This window comes from Eublepharis macularius, chromosome 17, assembly GCF_028583425.1.
Source record: "Eublepharis macularius isolate TG4126 chromosome 17, MPM_Emac_v1.0, whole genome shotgun sequence".
Taxonomy (NCBI): domain Eukaryota; kingdom Metazoa; phylum Chordata; class Lepidosauria; order Squamata; family Eublepharidae; genus Eublepharis; species Eublepharis macularius.
The window spans coordinates 10,793,698-10,814,385 of record NC_072806.1 but is presented as its reverse complement, the minus strand read 5'-3'; the positions used below and the strand labels follow the sequence as shown (position 1 = coordinate 10,814,385).

The window sequence follows — 20,688 nt, the reverse complement described above, 5'->3', positions numbered from 1 at the left end:
TTAGATCATCTCGAGCAGAGTTCCAACGTAGCAGCTTATGAGCAGAATGGTTCCAAGTGCAGGGATATCCCGAAGGGCCCAAATGGAGTTGAAGATTTTGGCAGTGGGGCAAAACTCAGTCTGTGCAGAACCTGTATGTGCTTGCACTGCATTGTTTAACAGTAAAGCCTTCAGTGCAGCTGAACCGATCACCAAACTTTTCCTTCCTCTTATGGTGGAGGGAGGTTTATACTGCAGCTCACGGGAGGATGTGCAACAAGATACCCTGCCCAGTTGGGCATTCATGGGTAGAGGATTGCACAAGGGCATTTAAGCACATGGGGGGGGGGTGCCTCCCCAGCATTTCATCAGATGCAATTTTCCCACCAGACTCCCCCTCGATCAAGTGATGGAAGAGCCAACTGGTTGCTTCAGTGCCATGAGGATTTTCCTTCTCTCTCTCTCTCTTTTCCCTTTCAAGTGTAATGTGTATTTTTTTTCATCCACTCCACACTGCTCTTTGCATTGGGGACAAACTACACCTTACGATTTGGGTTCACTCAAGCCTACCGTGATGGAGACAGTTAGGCCCCAGGGAACTCTTTTCCCAAGTGTACAGGGCTCCAATTTGGATTGGGACCATGGAGTGGAGGGCACAGGGAGGCTGAAATTATTTCTGTGCTGTTTGGGTAGGGCTGAGAAATTTGTGGAGCCTGGGGAGCGCAGGGTTTGAGGAGGGGAGGGACTTCAGTGAGATATAACCCTATAGAATCCACCCCACCCCCCAAAGCACTGATAGAACCATGGGTGCTTGCCAGCCACATAACGAGACCCAATGAGACTGAGGGCAGCGATGGCAAAGAACGAGAAAACTGGTGCTGCAAAGAAGTATGTCAAAACATGTGAACGTATTTACAGTGTGCTGGAAAAAATAGAAAGTGGTAGGTGCTTTTCAGCATGTATTCTGATCACTTCTAGGCCTTTTTATTGGAAGAGGAGGATCCAGCGCTGTCTCTCTCCTCAAGTTTCAGAGGGGGACAAACCAAAGAGTTAGAAAGATAGAGAGGTCAGGGGCACTCTGTTTATTGTTTACTATTGTTCACTGCTCTGACTGTCTTTTAATATGCAGATTGCTGTTCTCAGGATTTCCTCCTCCTGACTTCCTCCCTCTCCCTCCTCCTCTTCCTGGCTTTGTTCCAGGCAACACCTCTCTCCTTCTTCTCCCTCCATCTTGGCAGCACGGATGCAGGCCTAGCCCTGCCATCCATGCCCATCCTTAGACTAGAGAGGTAGTTAGGATCCGTCTCTCCTCCTTTCCTATCAGAGTATGGAGTTCCTGCAATAAAGAACTCTTATTTCTTTTCTAAATATAATGCAAGTGTATGATTTATTTTCTCTCTTGCACACACACCAGCCAGCAGAACCAGCTCACAACCACCTATAATCACGCTTCCTATGCCTAACAATAGATTCTGCTAATGGCCCAAACAAGGAATCCTGTAATTAGGTTTCTGGGGCCTACATGATGATTTATTTATCACTTTTCTTACAGCATTGTGAGAAACAGCAATTCAATAGAAATTTGAAAACTGCCCTCCCCGCATCCGGACCTCTGCCACTATTGCCGGTTGTGATCCTGGGGATGGTGGCGGTGATGCCGCCTGCTGCCATTGGGCACCATATTGTCTCGCACTCGTTGCTCTTTTGTCCTGACGCAGAAGCCGCTTTGGATATTATTTATTTATATATTTATTTATGTCATTGATGGTCCACCTTTCTCACTGAGATCTAAGGCGGACTACACAGCGTGAGATTAGTACAGTCAGTATCAAGGGCAGTTTCATAAACAATGTCATAGGGTAAATAAGCGCAAGTTTACAAAGACGTAACATTAGCAAGAATCCAAGACGGAGTTGAAGAAATGCTGAAACAGAACGTAAGCACTTCTAGGGCTGGTATAGGAGCACATATTTAAAGCAACAGATAGCACATAAGGCAACACAGTGGTGAAGTCTATGGGTAAAGTCTACGGTCCCTAACTCATTAAGCATGCAAAGCATCTGAGACCCAGTCCCTACAATACAAAAGCCTTTTTGAATAATTCAGTTTTGCATTGTTTGCAGAAAACTGCAGGACAGTAGGGTCTCTCCTTATCTCAGGCAGGCCATTCCACAGGGTAGGAGCCACCACAGAGAAAGCCCGCGCACGGGCTGCTGTTGATTTTACCCATGTGCAGGGTGGCACCTGCAGGAGACCCTGTTTGGAAGAGCAAAGTTGCTGTGGAGGAACATAAGGAGGGAGGAAGTACTGTAGGTACACCGGGCCAAAGCCGAGAAGACCTTTGTACGTGACAACCAATACCTTGAACTGAGCACAGTAGCTGATAGGTAGCCAGTAGACTGACTACAGAATAGGGCTGATGTTCATGCTCCTACTCACTCCTGATAACAGTCACATCCCAGCATTTTGCACCAATTGGAGTCTTTGAGATAGCTGCATCTCTTTGGCCAGTGTCAGGCATCTTGAGGATAAAATAATAGAGGAACGAATGATGCCTACCTACAGCTAGTAAGAGCAAGGAACCATGACTACTCATACTCCCCAAATCACTGAAATGTCCCCCAACTTCACAGCCTGAAATCAGTAGGGTGAAATTGGGGGGGTGGGGGGCATTTTGATTAATGGTAACCCAACATCATGGAGAGAGGAGAGCGGCACCTCTTATCAATGGGAAATTTGACTATTAAGCTTGGTTGTTCTTTGGCTAACAATGCACTGTTTTTCACTCTTGTTTCCTCTCCCATTATTTCACTTTGTAGAATGTTCCAAAGGGAAATATGGGGTGAACTGTCTGAAGGCCTGTTCCTGTAGTGGGTCACCTTGTGACCGGTTCACAGGGAAATGCGAGTGTGTGGCTGGGAAGACTGGAGTAGATTGTGGCCAAGGTGAGTAAGAAAGTCTTGAAACGTCTGGCTCTCAGAACCTGACAGCTGCTTAGCAGACAGAAGGCAGTGGAGCGTTGCTCAGCATGGAAGTGCAGAGTTTCGTGGACACCAGCTGTGCAGCTTTTGAAGTTGCGATTCTTAAACTGTTTGGCTCCCTTGCAGGTGGATCAGGAGGTTGGAAGGTAGACATGGGCATGAAAAATAACTTGTTGCTCAGCTGCAAGATGTGATGATTATATTGTCAGACTAGGATCTGGGAGACGTGAGTTTGAATCTCCGCTCTTCCATGGAAGCTCACTGCGTTACCTTGGGCCGGTCATATACTTTCAGCCTAATGCATCTCACAAGGTTGTCGTTGTGAGGATAAACTGGAAGAGGGGAAAATTGTAAGCTGCTTTGGATTCTTGCCGAGGATGAAAGCAGGCCATAAATATTTAAATTAAAATAATACTAAACACGAAAGTTAAAACATATATGTGTTCATTGTTAACTGATGGGGAGAGGAAAGTAGCGGTAAAGTATATAAATATAAAACATTAAAACAACATAAATTACATAAAACTGTAGAGCTGCATAAAAAGCATAAAACAGCAGAGTGACAGAAAACTGTGTAAAAGTATAAAAGAACAGTATAAGCAAACAGTGGCATAAATTAGAATAAGCCAGGATAAACATAAGCCTAAAAGTAAATTTAGAAGGCCAGCAGTAAAATAAATGAAAAATAAATGAATAAAATAAATGAAAAATAGGAAGAAAACACGGGCCAGTATTAACAGGCCTGGAAAAATAACTAGGTCTTTTCCTGCTGCTAGAAACCTCAAAGATATGGCACCAGGGAAAGAGGGGGGCCAGATCACAGCTGTGTGGGATCACACCCACTGTGCAAGCACTGTGCGAGTCTGGGCACTGCCTTGATGAAATGTGAAAAGGCAGGCAGCAGTGCCGGAATTACCAGATTGCATGGGTCCCGCTGGCTACTCATTTTTTAAAAGTAAGGCTAGCTAGGGGAGCCATGATTTGGCCATGATTCATCAAGGCCCCACTGCTTTGCCCATCCTCTAGTATGGGGAGAACCAGAAGCCATTGCCAAGCTGGATCTCCAGCATTTCTCTGCCTCTCTCTTCTATGATTCAGATTGCCCGACTGTAGACTATTATTATTTCTAATGCCAATAAAGGTAATTGATTGATTGATTGATTGATTGATTGATTGATTGATTGATTGATTGATTGATTGATTGATTGATTGATTCAGATTGCCCTGAAGGTCGTTGGGGACAGGGATGTCAGGAAATCTGCCCAGAGTGTGCAAATAAAGCTCGCTGTGACCCTACCACAGGTGTTTGCGTATGCCCTCCCGGATACACAGGCAGCCGCTGCCAAGACGGTAAATCCTTTTAGTTGTCTCTGTTACGTCACCTTTTAAATCGCATGCTCTTTGAGGCATGGCCTCGTACAGCTCCATGCCCATGGATGGGGCGGTAATGAACAGCTTCACGCTTTTTCACTTTGCAGTGTGTCCCCCTGGCTGGTTTGGGCAGGATTGCCAAATGCGTTGCAACTGTGGGAACGAAGGCTACTGTCACCCAGAGCTGGGGAAGTGTAGCTGTGCCCCGGGCTGGACCGGCTACAACTGCCAAAGAGGTAGTGTGTCCTCTCTCTCATTCTCTCTCTCTGACATGCAAGGGGCATTCCCCGTTCATCTAAGGTCTGCATTGTGGGGCACTGTTGTGGCCTCTGCCCAAGAGTTTTTCTCTAAAAGTGCGTTCATGAGACAGTTTCACATTGACTCAGTTCTGTTTTTTGGAAATCCTAGCAGCTGTTCCCCATAAGAAGGCAAGATCTGGTTCGCCTCCCCGTGCACCTGTGTTGTTCCTTCCCCCTGCCATATCAATCGCCTAACCCATCACATGGCTCCTTGTGTCAGTATGATGGAGAATTAGGGTGGGTGTACTGAAAGACTTCCATGTGTCCCTCTTGACTTGATACATACTAAAAGAAGGGTTTTTTTGCCGGCTCAAAACAAAGGTACATTCAGTCCATTCCATAGTTATTTTATAAAACAGGTGGCTCAGATGTACCTATGGAGAAAACAAATACTTTTCAAAGAAATAAAAGGAAGAAGAGCATCTGGGAGAGTCAGGTTCAAATCCCCCTCAGACATGGAATGTTACTGGGTGACCTTGGGCTAGTCCCACACTCTCAGCCTAACCTACTTTACAGGGTGATTCTGAACATAAAATGGGAGAAGCATGAACCCTGTTCTGAACTGTTCTGAGCAAGAGTGGGATAAAAATGTCCTAGATAGATGACGGAAGCTTCCCTTTTCCTCTTGGAGAAATAAAAATAATGCAACGGCTCTTGTAACACGGTTTCAGCCTGTGACGTTGGCCATTGGGGTCCGGATTGTGTTAATGCTTGCAACTGCAGCAACAGTGATGGGAACTGTGATGCTGTGACAGGAAAGTGCATCTGTGAAGCTGGCTACACGGGGCGCCGTTGTGATCAGAGTGAGTACACAACTTTAAGGTCTTTCCCCACTGATTGTTCTGTTGATCCAGTTGTGCACCAAGTGTGCGCTGATCAGGGCTTTTTTTCTGGGAAAAGAGGTGGTGGAACTCAGTGGGTTGCCCTTGGAGAAAATGGTCACATGGCTGGTGGCCCCGCCCCCTGATCTCCAGACAGAGGGGAGTTTAGATTACCCAATCTAAACTCCCCTCTGTCTGGAGATCAGGGGGCGGGGCCACCAGCCATGTGACCATTTTCAAGAGGTTCCGGAACTCCGTTCCACCACATTCCTGCTGAAAAAAAGCCCTGGTGCTGATGTAAATGTTATGAATGTTATGAATGTCTGAGAAAGCAACAGAGAAAGCAAGACTGGGACCTTTCAATGAGTCACAAGCATAACTTCAGAGTGCCTCCAGTTACAGCCCAGGGATCTCCTGGAATTCCAACTGGTCTCCACCCTATAGAGATCAATTCCCCTAGAGAAAATGGCAGCTTTTATGGATGAACTCTTACCACATTATGCCCGGCTGAGGTCCGTCACCTCCCTAAACCCCTCCCAAACCTCACAGGCTGCACCCACAAATATCCAGGAATTTCCCAACTTGGACTTGGCCACCCTATCTCCAGTGCTGGGCCCTACCCAGACGATCTTAACACGCAAGGACACAGGGTCAGCATCAGCAGCCGGCCCTTTGAGCAGCTGCCAAGGCCCCAGAACAATCGTTGCCTGCCAGACACCCACAACCTCCTTAGACACGCGTGACTTCGCAGCCTGTAAACGCTGCCTCCCAACCCTCTTTCCTGTGACCTTTCTTTCCCGTTCCTTTTGTTTTCTCCCAAGAGTGCCCCGAAGGAGCTTTTGGCCCAAACTGCCGGCACCGCTGCCAGTGTGACAACGGAGCCGCTTGCGACCACGTCAGCGGGGCCTGCACCTGTGCTCCAGGCTGGAGAGGGACCTTTTGTGAGCGCCGTAAGTAACTTAAATGGTATTCTTTTGTGAGCTGAGGCTTGAAGCCTTTGTCTGCTCATATCCTGCGTTTTTTTACTACCCACTGAGGCGAGTTTGCTTTCTTTTCCCCTACTCAGCTGTAAATTGTTTTGCAGCAGCTGGTAAAGGAAAAGGCAACCTGTGCCAGATGTTCCCCCACAAACATTTTGAGTGTGAAATTAATGTTCCCTGGAAAGGGGGAATGTTCTCTAATCCTCCCTCTTTGCTCAGTTTTTTAACAGTTTAGATATGAGGTGTTCTCTGATCCCCTTTTGTTGCTCTCCATTTTTTGTTGCTTGCTGTTTGTTGCCCAGTTGGCCCCTGCCTTGGTGCCATTTTTTCCACATTGCCTCTGCTTCTTCCTGTGAATGATGGCCTTAGCCAATCAGGGATCACACAGTGAACATTATAGCCAATTAAGTTTTATAATATTGAGACATACATTATGAATCTAGTTCATGACAAGGCAATATTTCTTGACCTGGCAGTACCCTTGCTATGAATGAATCTTCTCCTACCGATACCTCCAAACCATCAAAAGAGAAGTTAAAGAAGCTTTCTTGAACAGCTCTTGGTTTTCTCTGCTCCCTGATTAAAAACTAGTTCTCTGTCCAGAATCTTTGCAATTCAGATAGGCTCAAATGACACCTCCTGTATCTTCTGTCCTCTTTCCTCTCCATCTGTTGCCTCCCTGTGTAAATTTGGATCTGTCCATTTTTGCTATATTGTTCTTATCCCTGTTTGCCTTAGCTGCAAAAAAGATTAGGGCCAAGATTGTTTCCTTAGAAACCTAATTTTCCCATAACTGTCTGGTATTTATTAAGGTCCCATTTTAATTGTATTCTATTTTTATTATTTTAATAACTGTATTTTATGCTTGTAAGACAGATTTCTATTTTTACTGTTTTTAACTTTGTATTGTGACGGCCTTTGGCCATATACAATTAAACCTTCTTACGCTATATTGTTCTGGAAATTATCCACTGAAGGTGCTGAAGGAATAATATTAACAACTGCGGCACGGCACTGGCATAGCATCTTGGTGAAGCGTGCAAACCTCCTGTTCAAATCTCACTTTAGCCATTTACTTACTATGAAAATTTCTGAAAGTGATTTTTTAAAGAAGGGATTCAGACACTCTAAAGGGGCACCATCTAAATTATATGCCTGGCTTTTCTCCATCAAAAACAGTCTCTTGTGGGGTTCTTTTTCTCCCAGCCTGTCCAGACGGGTTTTACGGGATGGAGTGCCGGGAGACCTGCCAGTGCTTGAATGGAGCCCGCTGCAATCCCGTTACAGGGAGCTGCATCTGTCCTGCTGGCTGGATCGGCCCAAACTGCGACCAGAGTAAGTGACCCCTGGTACGCCTTCTTAATGCTAGACTCCCTCTTGGCCCAGCTGTCCCTCGGAGATGCTGCAGTGAACTTCAGTCTTGCGTTCAAGAGTTCCCTCTCGTCTCTTGGCTTCCCCTACAGCTTGCCAGGTTCACCGTTATGGGGAAAACTGCAGCCAGGAATGCAGCTGCTTCAATGGCGCCACCTGTGACCATGTCAGTGGGCAATGTCTCTGCGCTCCTGGGTGGATGGGAGCTGCCTGCAAGCAAGGTACCGGTTGCCAGTGCTTTGATCTACTGTTCATCAAACTGGTTTTCTGGCCACATTCATCCAGCAGAGAGAGCTCATCCTGTTGATCCAGGGTCTCCCTAGCTGATTGTCCAACATTTCTTTCCCACTCGATCCATGCCCTGAAGTGTCACAGCACAGCTGTTTAGCTGCATGAAGGTTTCCTGCTCTAAGGGCTGGCTGCAGGGTTTCATGGGAAGGGTGTCTCATCGCTGCTCCCTTCTTCCAATCCCCATGACAATCTCCTCCCATTTGTGACTCCTGACCTGATTGCATCCACTTTCTCTCTCCAACCCTAGCTTACTTTCCCCCCTTCCCCATTACTGGAGCTGCTCTGCAGGGGGGCAAAATGTGACTCCCTCACACATGTTTTTAGTCCCCATTGATGTAGAAGGGTAAAAAAGAGTTATTTTAATGGTGAAATACTTTAGGGCTATTGTGAGAGGTCCCCGACAAAGGATGTGGAGTCCAATTTTTTGCACTTTGCATTCCTCTGTTTGGAAATGGGAGATGACCCTGTACCTCTGCCAGGCTGTGGGACTTGGCAAGTGGCCAACCATGTTGACCTCTGACACCAGTCCTTCCTGCTTTTCCATTGTCATAGATCCAGAGGAATCAGCCATGTTAGTCTGTAGCAGCAAAATAGTAGAGTCCAGTAGCACCTTTAAAACTAACCAACTTTATTGTAGCATAAACTTTTGAGAGCCACAGCTCTCTTCGTCAGATGCATTCTCTCTCTGATGAAGAGAGCTGTGGTTCTTGAAAGCTTATGCTACAATAAAGTTGGTTAGTCTTGAAGGTGCTACTGGACTCTACTATTTTGCTCTGCCATTGTTACCCTCTTATTCCTAGTATGACAACATGGGTTCCATCTTTCTGTTTCTCTCTTCCATCAAATCCTACCCTAGCTGAAGTCAAACTGGGATTCTGGAAATTCATTACAGTGTAAAATTTAGGACTCTGTTTGAGTCTGATCTGATGGTGGTGGTGTTTTCTTTTTCCTCCAAGGGTGTCCAAATGGATTCTATGGAGCAAGCTGCCGGCAGCCGTGTCTTTGTCAAAATGGTGGAACGTGCGATCCTGTAACTGGTCATTGTCAATGCCCTGAAGGATGGATTGGATTGGCCTGTGAGCTGGGTATAGTACTTTGGTCACATCATGAGAAGACAAGATTCTCTGGAAAAGTCAATAATGCTAGGAAAAGTGGACGGCAGTAGGAAAAGAGGAAGACCTAAAACGAGATGGCTTAACTCAATAAAAGAAGCCACAGCCTCCAGTTTGCAGGATCTGAGCAAGTCTGTTAATGAAAGGACGTTCTGGAGGTCTTTCATTCATAGCATTGCCATAGGTTGGAGGCAACTTGATGGCACATAACACACACTCATACAAAAAGACGTCTAATAAGTACACTGTAGTAGATACAATCCATATGACAAGACATTGAATGATCAGTGTACTAGGACTAGGATTTCACAACTAGTTTGCTTATCTTTGTAAGATGAATATTGAAAGGCTACACCACATGCCTTTTCCAAATGCTTCTTTTCCCTTAGAGTGTGCCCAAGGAAAATACGGGATGGATTGCAAGCAAAGCTGCGGCTGCCTGAACGGAGGACTATGTGAGCCACAAACGGGGCGTTGCCTTTGCCGTGCTGGCTGGACAGGAGAAAAGTGCCAAAGCTGTAAGTAGAAAAAATGCTGGGATGCTCAGGGCCTAATTACATGTTGTGCAGGGAATCAGGGAATGGATTTCTTAGTGTGCTTCATTTTAACTTGAAGGCAGTGCCCATACTGGAATGGAGCAGCAGGGCTGCAAGAAGGGGCATTTAACCTCTCCTCCTGCTTGAGCTCCATTTTCCTGCTCTAAATCACGCCCCCCCCCTTCTAAGTCTTCTCTTTGCTATGGTGTGGAGGCAAAGAACCACTCAGGTCAATTTAGAAAGGGGAAATGATTCCAAACAAATAAATAACCTTGAAAGCGTGTCACACATGCAGCCGTCAATCTGTACAAATGTTTGAAATGGAAAGTGAAACAGCCATAGTTGCCTAATGCCTTAGTTCCGCTTCAGAAATAAGGGCAGAGAAATCAGAATCCAGCATCCAGAGAGAAATTCGAATCAGCAGAGAATGGGAAGCATCCTTACTATGACCTGTATGTGTGTGTTTCTTATCAGTGCAGGCATAGCACCAAAGAGCGAGGGTTTGCATAGACTTCAAAGAAATTACATTTTTCGGGAAATTAGGTGAAATGGAAATGATCTACAAAACAGCAGAGCTGGTGCTTCAAGATAGCACATGAGTAACATTTGAAAATAAAGAAGAATACTCCATAGTTCGAGTACTTCCCTGAGCCAGGATCCATCTAACAGGAGGCAGGATCCAAAAGGATTTCTGAACACTCCTACTAACTTTGGCTGGAACTTTCCAGTTGCGGATTACAACTGGCATCATCCAAGTCTGGTTTCAATTACCCTCCCCTTTACGGAAAGCTCTGGGAATTAAGCTCTGGAAGGCCAGCCGATCTACCTTACTTTTACCTTCTCTCTGTGTTTGCCTTGGATCGTTGCCATTTGTTCCTTCTGTCTGAGGCGAGAGCCAGGTAACAAGACTTGAGTGGACATGGCATGCCCTCGGGGCAACGTCACATGCCGCAACACGAGCCATGCTGCTTGGGTTACCGCCCATCCCACTTGGGAACTGGCAACCCCTGGGAATTTTGCCAAACCTCCAAGTTAGCCCCAGTATTGTTTTTTTTTTTTTGCTGCATTCCAGTTCCATCTTGGAGGGCTAAGGACTGGTGCCAAGCTGTTGGAGGTCTTTGGGCAAAAGGCCAGCTTTTCACCCAGCAAGCATGCACTGTTTGAGTTCCTTCTACACTTTTCCCTAAACCTTCTCAGCTCATTTCCTGACTGCCAGGAAGGTAGGCAAGGGACTGCGTTGGGTCTGCAGCCTGGGCTGAGCAGGCTTTCTCCCGGATCCCTGATACAAACCTGAGAGCTAAACTACACGTGACGAATTACATGAGGACACTCAAGTGAAGGGAGACGCAATGTTAGCCAGGAAGCATAGTTTGAATTTCACCTCTCTCTGCAGAGCTGGCTCCTCAGAGGGTTTGTTAATTTCCTCTTTGCCTCCCTGAAAGCTCTGTCAATTATTAACAAACCCTCTGAGGAAGTATCTTTGTCCGCTCTGCGGAGAGGTGAAATTCAAATTCCGCTTCCCGGCTAACATTGTGTCTCTCTTCACTTGTGTGTCCTCGAGTTTGTCTTGTGTAGTTTAGCTCTGAGTCTTGAGGTCTGTCAGTTTTGAGGTGCAAACCTTTTCATACATTCCCACAATTCTTTATCAGACACTCTCACAGCTATGAAAGATGGAAGTGGGGCAGAGAAGAGAAAAGCCTGCATACATGCAAGGCAAATGATATGCAGGGCCCAACGCTATGAAGGGCTTTACGTACGATGGTCAATACCTTGAATTGAACCTGGGCAGACAATGGAGTGGCAGGATTCAATTTCAATTTGTTCACTCGGCCATTTAACCACGGCAGTCAAGTGGTGGCTCAGGAACAATGTTGCATTGCCAACAGATTTTGATAGAAAGGTATACAGCTAGGTGTCCTCAGCATATTGATGGCATCCAATTCCAAAACTCAGTGACAAGATGGAGGTAATGCTGGTTGGGGACCCTCGGGTCTTGAGGACATCATGATTTCCCTTTTCGATGGGGTGACTGTAGAACGCATGTAATATATATGCTTTGGTGATCTCATGATAGTAATTGAGCTGTGGCATTGTGCACCAACTGGATACTCCAAATTGATTTCGATAAGTCTGGATTTATCTGCTACCTTTGATGCAGTGGACCTCACCATCTTGTTGAAACAGAGGGACTTTAAAAACTGGGGTGGTCCTGAACTGGCAGATGCAATTGATAGCAAAGAAGTAACATTTCTTTGCCATTGTCACCACTGCTTCCTAGGTCTTCCAGTGAGCTCTAGAGGATGTTCTGTCTGATTCAGTATGAATTTTCTGCCAGTGCTGTTCTAGACACCTCCCAGCCCTCTTCGTGTTACCCAGCTCCATGGTAAACCATGGGGCCATGTTGCACAGCCTAAGGGCTGGAGAGGTCAGTGCAGGGCAACCTTGCCAATAGCTTCTAGAAGCTTCATGTTCCAGGCTCCTACAGCAGCCTTGATAGAACAGGGTTCTATCACTAAACAAATGTACTCTAGCATGGATGCACAGAAAGGCAGGGGATGTGGAGCACAGGCCCTCTGTATACCTACTAGGAGTAGGCTTTTCCAAACAGCAGCAAAAATTATGGCAGCTCAACAGAGGCCAAGACCCAGCTGGTGGGATTCATAGAATCATAGGGTTGGAAGGGACCTCCAAGGTCATCTAGTCCAACCCCCTGCATAATTCAGGAAATTCACAACTACCTCTTTCTCCACGTCCACATTGACCCCTGCTCCATGCCCAGAAGATGGGAAAACACCATCAGGATCGCTAGCCAAACTGGCCTGGGGAAATTTGCTACCTGACCGCAAGTGGCAGTCGGCATTACCCTGGGCATGTAAGAAGGGGCCACAAGGGGCCCATGATTCACCTGAAGGGTTCCACCCATTTGGTTGAAGACCACTTATACCCTTCTAAGCCCAATTCTACAATCCATCTAGTCCAACTTTCTGTTCAAAACTCGACATGCTAACTAAAGCATTTCTAGAAGAGGCTGGAGGTCTCCGTGCTTCTTCTCCAGCAAGGAGGGTCTCCCTTTCTCCTTAACAACTGGCTTCATTGTCAAACTGTTCTCATTGTTAAGAAGTTTCTCCTAATGCTCAGCGCAATCATATCCTCTTGCAACTTGGATCCTCTGGAGCAGCAAGGATCCCCCAGTCCTATGCAGCTTTCTGTGATAGCTGCAAGGACCAGAAGACACAGAGCAACTGGCCAACAGGGCAACAGTTAACAAACTTAATTTTGCTGAATTAGCAAACTGTTGGAATAAAAAATCCAGGCTGCCTGGATTCGAGGAGCCCAGTAATAACCACGAGTGGATTTTCTGCTGCTTAAGACTTCCGCCTCCTTCTGCAAGGACAGAAGCAGCAGCAAACTCCCTATTACCGGGACTTGTCTCGCTAAATACCCTGGACTGTGGTGAGATTGTCCTGGCATCCAAAGCCTTCTGACAGCGGCCAGGAATAACACTTCCAATAATGTTTGGCTCTATTCAAGGGAGAGCTTTTCACACCCGAATAAGTCTAAAGGGAGAGTGCTTTTATGCAGAGCATGGTGTGATTTGCATTACTTGTAGCTTCCTCTCTTTCTGCCCTAGTCAGCACTCCCAATCCCTGAGGTTGCCAAAAAAAAATTTTTTTTGGACCTTTTCTCTGGCACAATTTCTGCTGAAATTGCTGGAGCAAAGGGACCTCTGGTGCTTTCTTTCAGCTACAGACTGGTGGTGGTAAGGAAGAAACTATTGTGATGTGGCAATGGAAAACACAATCTGAGACACCTTGGTGTGCTAGTCCCTCAGTTGGGTGGAGGATCCCCTCCCCCCCATGTCCCTTTGCCCTGGAAAAAAATATAAATAAGGTGCCATTGCCTGTGCCATTATATAACTTCTGGTACAAGCGTGAAAGTGACAGAGGGTAGCTCTGGGAATCACTGGAAATTCAGTCATTTTACCATAGAGTTTACAGTGTTTCCTAGAGTTATTTAATTCCGTCAGAGCAGATTTTTTCCTGGATCTCCCAGGTAGCTTTTGGAAATGAATAATTCCTTAGTAAAGGCAGAGGGGTCTCTAGGGTTGCCAAGCCTGGTAACCAAGAGGAGGTTCAGGGGTGGAGACGTGGAGGACTGCAATATCATGTGCGCAGCTACATCACTTCCAAGGAGAACGTGAAAGTGACATATGGTAGCTCTAGAAACGTTCACCAATTCCTAGAGCTACCAGACATCACTTCCAGGTTTTCTCTAGAAATGAAGTAGAGGTGCACATACCTCATATAAAAAAGGCTGCTGGCAAGAGGTCTAGCAGCCCTACCATGTGGCTGGAACCGTCCTGAAATTCAGAGGACAGATGACCACAATTGCAAAACAGTCTAGGCTTTGTTCAGAGTGTTATGGGGTAATTTGTCTACCCTGGTTGACTTTTGAGCAGCCAAGATGGATCGCAGATTTTGCTGTTTCTAGTAGCCACCACATGTATTTGGATTTGTATTGTTTTATTCCAGCTTTTCATATTATACCCCTCATTGCTGTTTGTTTTTCCAGCTTTATGATATCAGTTTGATACGAATTTTTTTTGCTGTGGCAGGTCTTAGGGTTATTGTTAGTCTGTCTTTTTTTGAGTGATGATTTCTGGTGCTTCAGGGGCCATGCTGCTAAATCCTTTCTTTGCAGCTTGCCTGGAGGGGACTTATGGGGACCAGTGTGCGAAACGGTGCGACTGTGAAAACGGTGTCTTGTGCCATCACATCACAGGCGCTTGCGACTGCCTGCCAGGGTGGAGAGGACGTCGTTGTGAAAAAGGTGAGAACTAAATGTTCATCTTCGTTCTTCTGTGCCTCCACACATGGGACTGCGCAGGCGCAGGCCAGCCGCCGGAGAATTCTTTATCGCTTCTATAGCTCCGAAGGGGCCGTTTGTTGCACGCCTCAGCAACCGTTTTCCCGCCCAAACGGTCACATGTCTTCCCAGCGACCAACGGCCCCTTCCCTCAGTTCTCTTCTTGCCGCCGCTTGGAGAGAACGTCTGCTTTGCAGCTCCGTGCTTTAATTCTTTAGTGATTGATCTGGTGATTATTTGGTTTTGACTTCGGACTCGGACTTGACTATTCTTCTCTGACTGATTTGGATCCTGACTGGACTCGGTAAATATAACCTCGGACTGTTTGACGACGCTCTTGGCCCAACCCTAGTATGGCTTCGAAGGCCTTATTTAAGCACTGCCTTCAGTGCCACACAAAAAGGGCCCAGACCGATGGCCATGATTTGTGTTTGTTTTGCCTGGGGGAGACCCACAACGTTTCGGCATGTAAAATCTGCCTCCAGTTCCTGCCAAAGGTGGTGTCTGCCTTTCACCTGTCGCAGGAAATTACGCTGCCCCATCTGGCTGAAGATGTTGGGTTTCTCTACTCTAGTATGCCTTCTGATCCATCTTTTCTTCAGCGCTGTTACATGGTTGGAAGTTGTGATGTTGGTTTTATGTGCTGCCTCAGTAGTCCAGTTGGGAATGTCAACGAGGACACATGTTAACATCTGGAACCCTGATTCCCAATTGAACATACTACACCAAGTCAGGCTAGTAGTCCAACTAACTCAGTACTGGAAACGAGTCTCCAGGGTTTCAAGTAGAGACAAGTGTTTTGAGCATCCACAACCTGTCATCATATAACTGGAGATGCCAGAAGATGAACCTTCTGCATACAAAGTGAGTGCTCTGCCACTGTGGTGAAGTGCTTAGTCTGTCAAACTAGGATCTGGGAGATTCAGGTTTAAATCCCCACTATGCCCTGGAAACGTTCTGGGTGATCTTGATCCAATCACACACATTCAGCCTAATCTACCTTACAGGGTTGTTGTGAGGATAAAATGGAGGAAAGGAGAAGAATATTCTAAGCCACATTGGGTCCCCATCAGGAGGAAAATCAGAGTATAAAAAAATAAACAATAATACTGAGTTACGTGTCCTGCCCAGTCTGGAAACCTAGGAATATGCACAGATCTCTCTTCCCTCTCATTCCCAGCAAGTAGGCCCTTTCTGGATTCGAATTCTGGATCTCCTAAGAACCACCTCCAATCAGCCCCTTCCCTGTTCCTGTGAGCACCATTTACTCTACGTCAAGGGCTTCTGGAATCCTGGCTGCAGTCAAAGAATGACTTTGTCATAAACTTTACACTGGGGAAGGGGGAGCAGGGAGTCAGTGTGACGCAACAGCCAGTTTTTCAGGGCATGGGCTTTCCAAAGAAAGATGTTGGCTTGTTAGCAGTTTCCTGGTTGGAAGACCACCCAGCTGGAAAGCAAGCAGCTGAGTGCGCAGGAAATTAAAGCCCGCTTTCCCAGTAGGCTCCAACAACACCCCCCTCTGCAGTTTTTAATAACTCTGCTGCTCCGTTGTGGCTGCTCGGATGATGTCCGTTGCTCCACTGCTGACTCTGTGCTTTGTACTCCCCACAGCCTGCCTGCCTGGGTCATTTGGGAAGGACTGTGCCGCCGGCTGCGACTGTGCTCAAGGACTGCCCTGCAACCACATCACGGGCGAGTGCAGCTGCCCTCCGGGATTCACGGGCCATGGATGCGAGCAAAGTGCGTGCGGATTTCTCTGGCTGGGCTTGCAAACTGGGCTGGGCTCAACAGAGCTGCTCTGAAAACATAAATAAGTAAATAAACCCATGCTTGGCCTGGCCAAATGGCGGCTCGGATCCTGGCAGGTGTTGCACGCTCACATAATCCTAACATAAGCAACAGTGCCAAATGGGAAACCAGAGCAGCTTGCTCCATCCAAGAGGATTAGATTAATAAACCCAGAGCGAGAGCCAGGCCTGGCAAGGACCCCTGTAACACAGGCAGCATGCTTGGTGCACATGTGAATTTCAAGGTTCTGTTTCCAAGGTTGTACCAGTGCATCCACGCCAATTGTCTGTATTTACAATGGATGGTCCCCGTTTTCAGGTACTTCTCCCTGGTAAACCACTTCCCTTTTTTGTTTTGTTTGTAACCTTTAGGGATACTTTGTTCAAACGTTGTGAGTGCAATTTGCTAGCATTGTTGTCATTCTTCAAGGATTCACCTTCCCTCCCCCTGCCGAGATTTCTAGAAGTTACCAATTCTGAACTGGTCAGTCATCTCTAATGCGCATGTGTTATGTGCATGAACTCTACAGTCATGTTGAAACCATGCTTTACCTGCTGTGGTCTAGTAGGGTAATTATTCTCCCACCCCCCTGGTATATTTTTAACCAAACAAGGAAACGTTGCTGGCTTTTCAATCCAAGGAGGGCTATTGAGCAAACCAGTGGAAGTACAAACCAGGTAGACCAGCAAGATCTTACAGCAAGATGCAAGATTTCTGCTGAGAAACGTCAGAGAGATGCCGCTGCTTGAGGATATCTGGCCTATGCTTGCCAGCTAAGCCCCTTGAGCAGCAGTTAGGGCTGCAGAAAACAGCAGGCGATGCTTTTCAGACCATTGAGGTAAACACTGTCTCTTGCTCATTCCCATTGGTAAATGTACAATAAGTCATGGAACCACCAGTTTGAAAAAAGCTGACAGCCCAAAAAAGGGCTGGGGATAGAATTATATCCTTCTTAGCCCATTGATTTCAATTGATTTGGAAGAGTGTAACTGCTTTAGATGGCGTACTCTCGGGCCTAACTGCCTTAATATTCATGGAAAAATAAGCTGGGAGAATTACCGAATGCTTGAGCATCAGACAGATTCCCTCGGATAATCATGAAAATGGTTGGTTCCAAGTAGGACTGTCTTAATTTACGGGAAAATGCTCAACATTTTTCACCAGGAAAATAGGTATTCTACAACTGGTATACATTTGTACAAATTATATTACAAATTGCTGCCCCTTGTTGATTCAATGTGCTGACTAACCCTACCACCTCTTTCAGAATAATCAAATAATGCCACATTTTCAAGCTTATCTTTGCAAGATTAGAAAATTGCATCGTGCCATTATGAGATGCACATTAAGGTCAATTGGGTCTTAAGGGGGACTGTCACTACTGAAAATGCCAGGTGGTTTGCCCCCCCCTCCGCACGCTCTTATTCTCCCTATCCCACTCTATCATTTCTCTCATCTCACAAACCCCCCATTACATCCTTTGATTTAAAAACCAAATTCTACCTTGACAAGTCAAACAGTAGAAATAGCAAACGGTAGAGTCCTTGAATCAGACTTCAGTTTGGGGAATTGCATATGTGGATATCAATTACCCTCTAAATGTGGAAAACAAGCGTGCCAAAGACAGTTCTCATATCCCATTCATGCTATCGCTTTATGTTTAAGGAGTGTTTGGGGGGAGAGTATTTGGCACAGCTCAAAGAGAACTAGCTCTGAAAGACAGTAGCATATAACTTTGCCACATGTTTTAATCAGCGCAAAGTTATTCTAGAAAACCAAATTAGGGAAGATGATGCTAGTCCTCTACACTTTTCAGAATGTGTGATTAACACTTTTTAGTGTGAAGTGTACAACTCAGACCAGAGCTTACCTGCATTCCACCTGTTACGGAAATAGCCGCCAAAGTGATCAGCCCTGTGGGCTGGCCCTGTGATGGAATTTCTGCACCTGTTGTTTTGCCCTGAAATGCATCCAAACCTCCTCCTCTCCATGCAGCTCTTGTTATTCTATCCCCTTTCTCTTGTACAGCCTGTCTGCCAGGCACCTTTGGGCCGAACTGTGGCAGGATTTGCCGGTGCGCAGGAGCGAACCATGACTGCCATCCAGTGACCGGGGAGTGTATTTGTGCATCAGGGTTCTATGGCAGCAATTGCCGGCAGAGTGAGTTTTCCCTAAACAGTTGTTTTTTTCTGAACAGTGTTTAAATTCACCAGCTTTAGCTTCAAAGAAAGGGGATTCCATAATCTTCCTGTATAGATTGTTCTGTTCCAAGAATAGGGAACTCCATGAGGCTCTAGAAACCCCTTCCTTGTTTGGGCTGCGGGTGGGCATTTTACTGCGTTGCTGATAAAGCACTTGATCATAAACTTTATTATTCATGGGAATAATACTTCTAAAATTCTCATACTCTGAGTTTTTCCTCAAATTTGGGCAGTCCAAATTAAACGGTTTTCCTTCCAAAGTGAAATTGGTGCTTTAGGATTTTGTTTCTCCAAAACCCTGAGCCGTGTGTAACCCAGCTCTGAGATGAGGCAACATATATCTGTAATAGATTGAAGATCTGCAATCTACAGCACCAGTGTCACCAAGTGGTGGGTTAAAATATGTTAGACTGCTTGTGACTGAGCATTTTAGGCACGGCCATCTGTGGTTAGCATCCTGTCACTCTGCTTTGGCAGCACTAATCAAAACTTCTTTTGAATTGTATTTTTTCTCTCCCAGGATGCCCTTCTGGGCGCTATGGCCCAAATTGTGAGAGGCAGTGTAACTGCAAGAATGGAGGGCATTGCGAGACTACTACAGGGGTGTGCCAGTGTCCCGCTGGGTACGTGGGGGCTGACTGCAGTACCGGTGAGTGGGATGGGGTTTTGTGGCAGTTCATCGTAATGTGTAGCATACATGTGCATGTGTGGCGCATGAGGAAGGGGTCATTGTTAGGTATTGATTTGCTTTGTGTATGATCCAAAGCTACAACATTTGGAGCTTTTGAGTTTAGAAAGAAGATTATTAAGGTGCCAGAGAGCAAGTTTAGAAAATGAGGGATATGGTTAAGTTTCACTGTTGTGAAATTTGGAGATGGCTGTCAGTGTAGGTGTTGCTTCTGTTGCTGTTTGCATGCACTGTGCTTTACAGCATACAGGAAGACGTGCTCTGTCCCCAAGGCGCTTACAGGCTAAAACTGCAAAAAAGAAGAGGAGCCAAAGTGAGGGGGAGGAAGTGGGGATATGGCAGAAGAATGATGTGTTCATTCCAGTTACATATGCTTTGGCACAAGCTCTTAGTCCTGCACCATTACTGAAACACACCCTAAGGCTATATGGGAAACCTGGATTTCGAAGCAAGCATTTGAAATCCCAAAGAGAGAATGCCACTGTGCAGGCATAAGACACAGCAAAAGAAGAGAGAACGAAGACATTTGAGGGGGCAGGAGACCTTTGGGTGGCTGGGGTGGGGGTGGCAAAGCAGTGGCAGTGAGGGTCACTTGCAGGGAGGCGTGTAAGTTGGATAGGTTCATGGTGAGGAGCATTAGCCTCCCTTGTAAAAGGTGCCTTTCCGTCTTAGCTTCAGCCTCCTGGATTCCTTGAATGGCCACACCGTCCTTCTCTTTGTGTCCTGCTTTGTAATGCAGATTGAAGTGTGTGTGCTCACTGGTGCAAAGTGTGAGTTAATACATGGATGGTACTGCCATCCATCAGAGAGCATCGTTCTGCAAGTTCCTTCCAGGGTTTAGGTTCTCCAGTCCCATAAATGCCATCAGATCATTGTATGGCATTTTCCTGTATTGCTGCCCACTCCTGAATGAGATGCATATATTTAGCTTGCTGAGGGTTTTCCCAGCCCCAGACTGGGTCACATTAGGTTGAAATGCTGATGCTTCAGTAAAAAGGTTCCAGCTCACACCTTGCTGTTTCTCTGTTTAAATACACGCCCTTCTCCCAGCTGCTTTTCGGTAAAAACACAACATTCTGGAACATTCTGTTCTTCGAAGCCAGTTATTGGTGGAGGAAGCCAACAATGATTGTTGTGAATAATGATCTTAAGCGCCCTTATGGGATTGTTGTGAAGATGAACTGAGATGGTTTATGGATGACTCTCTGGTAAACAGGCCCTTCTCTCCTGTTTTTTTTTTTTTTAATGCTTAGCTTGCCCGGCTGGTCGTTACGGCGCTGACTGTGCGTTCGTGTGTTCCTGTGGTCATGGGGCCACCTGTCATCGTGTGACTGGTTCCTGCGCTTGCCCGCCAGGGAGGACTGGCCCCAGCTGCGAGCATGGTAAACATTGACTTAGTCGTAT

At 46.3% G+C, this 20,688-nt stretch overlaps 1 protein-coding gene across 3 annotated transcripts in view; it reads left to right on the top strand.

Moving 5' to 3' along the window:
- MEGF6 (multiple EGF like domains 6) overlaps nucleotides 1–20,688 on the top strand; it is a 182,589-nt gene that overhangs the window by 149,725 nt on the left and 12,176 nt on the right. For all 3 annotated transcript variants that reach the window (XR_008598426.1, XM_055001922.1, XM_055001923.1), the window contains 14 exons: nucleotides 2,799–2,924; nucleotides 4,179–4,310; nucleotides 4,439–4,567; nucleotides 5,302–5,433; nucleotides 6,273–6,401; nucleotides 7,638–7,766; nucleotides 7,895–8,023; nucleotides 9,050–9,178; nucleotides 9,595–9,723; nucleotides 14,443–14,571; nucleotides 16,219–16,347; nucleotides 18,424–18,555; nucleotides 19,117–19,245; nucleotides 20,538–20,666. Coding sequence is in view for 2 of the 3 variants with exons in the window: in XM_055001922.1 (XP_054857897.1) it covers nucleotides 2,799–2,924; nucleotides 4,179–4,310; nucleotides 4,439–4,567; nucleotides 5,302–5,433; nucleotides 6,273–6,401; nucleotides 7,638–7,766; nucleotides 7,895–8,023; nucleotides 9,050–9,178; nucleotides 9,595–9,723; nucleotides 14,443–14,571; nucleotides 16,219–16,347; nucleotides 18,424–18,555; nucleotides 19,117–19,245; nucleotides 20,538–20,666 (1,812 nt within the window). In the remaining variant the exon portion in view is untranslated. The remainder of the gene's footprint in view (nucleotides 1–2,798; nucleotides 2,925–4,178; nucleotides 4,311–4,438; nucleotides 4,568–5,301; nucleotides 5,434–6,272; nucleotides 6,402–7,637; nucleotides 7,767–7,894; nucleotides 8,024–9,049; nucleotides 9,179–9,594; nucleotides 9,724–14,442; nucleotides 14,572–16,218; nucleotides 16,348–18,423; nucleotides 18,556–19,116; nucleotides 19,246–20,537; nucleotides 20,667–20,688) is intronic.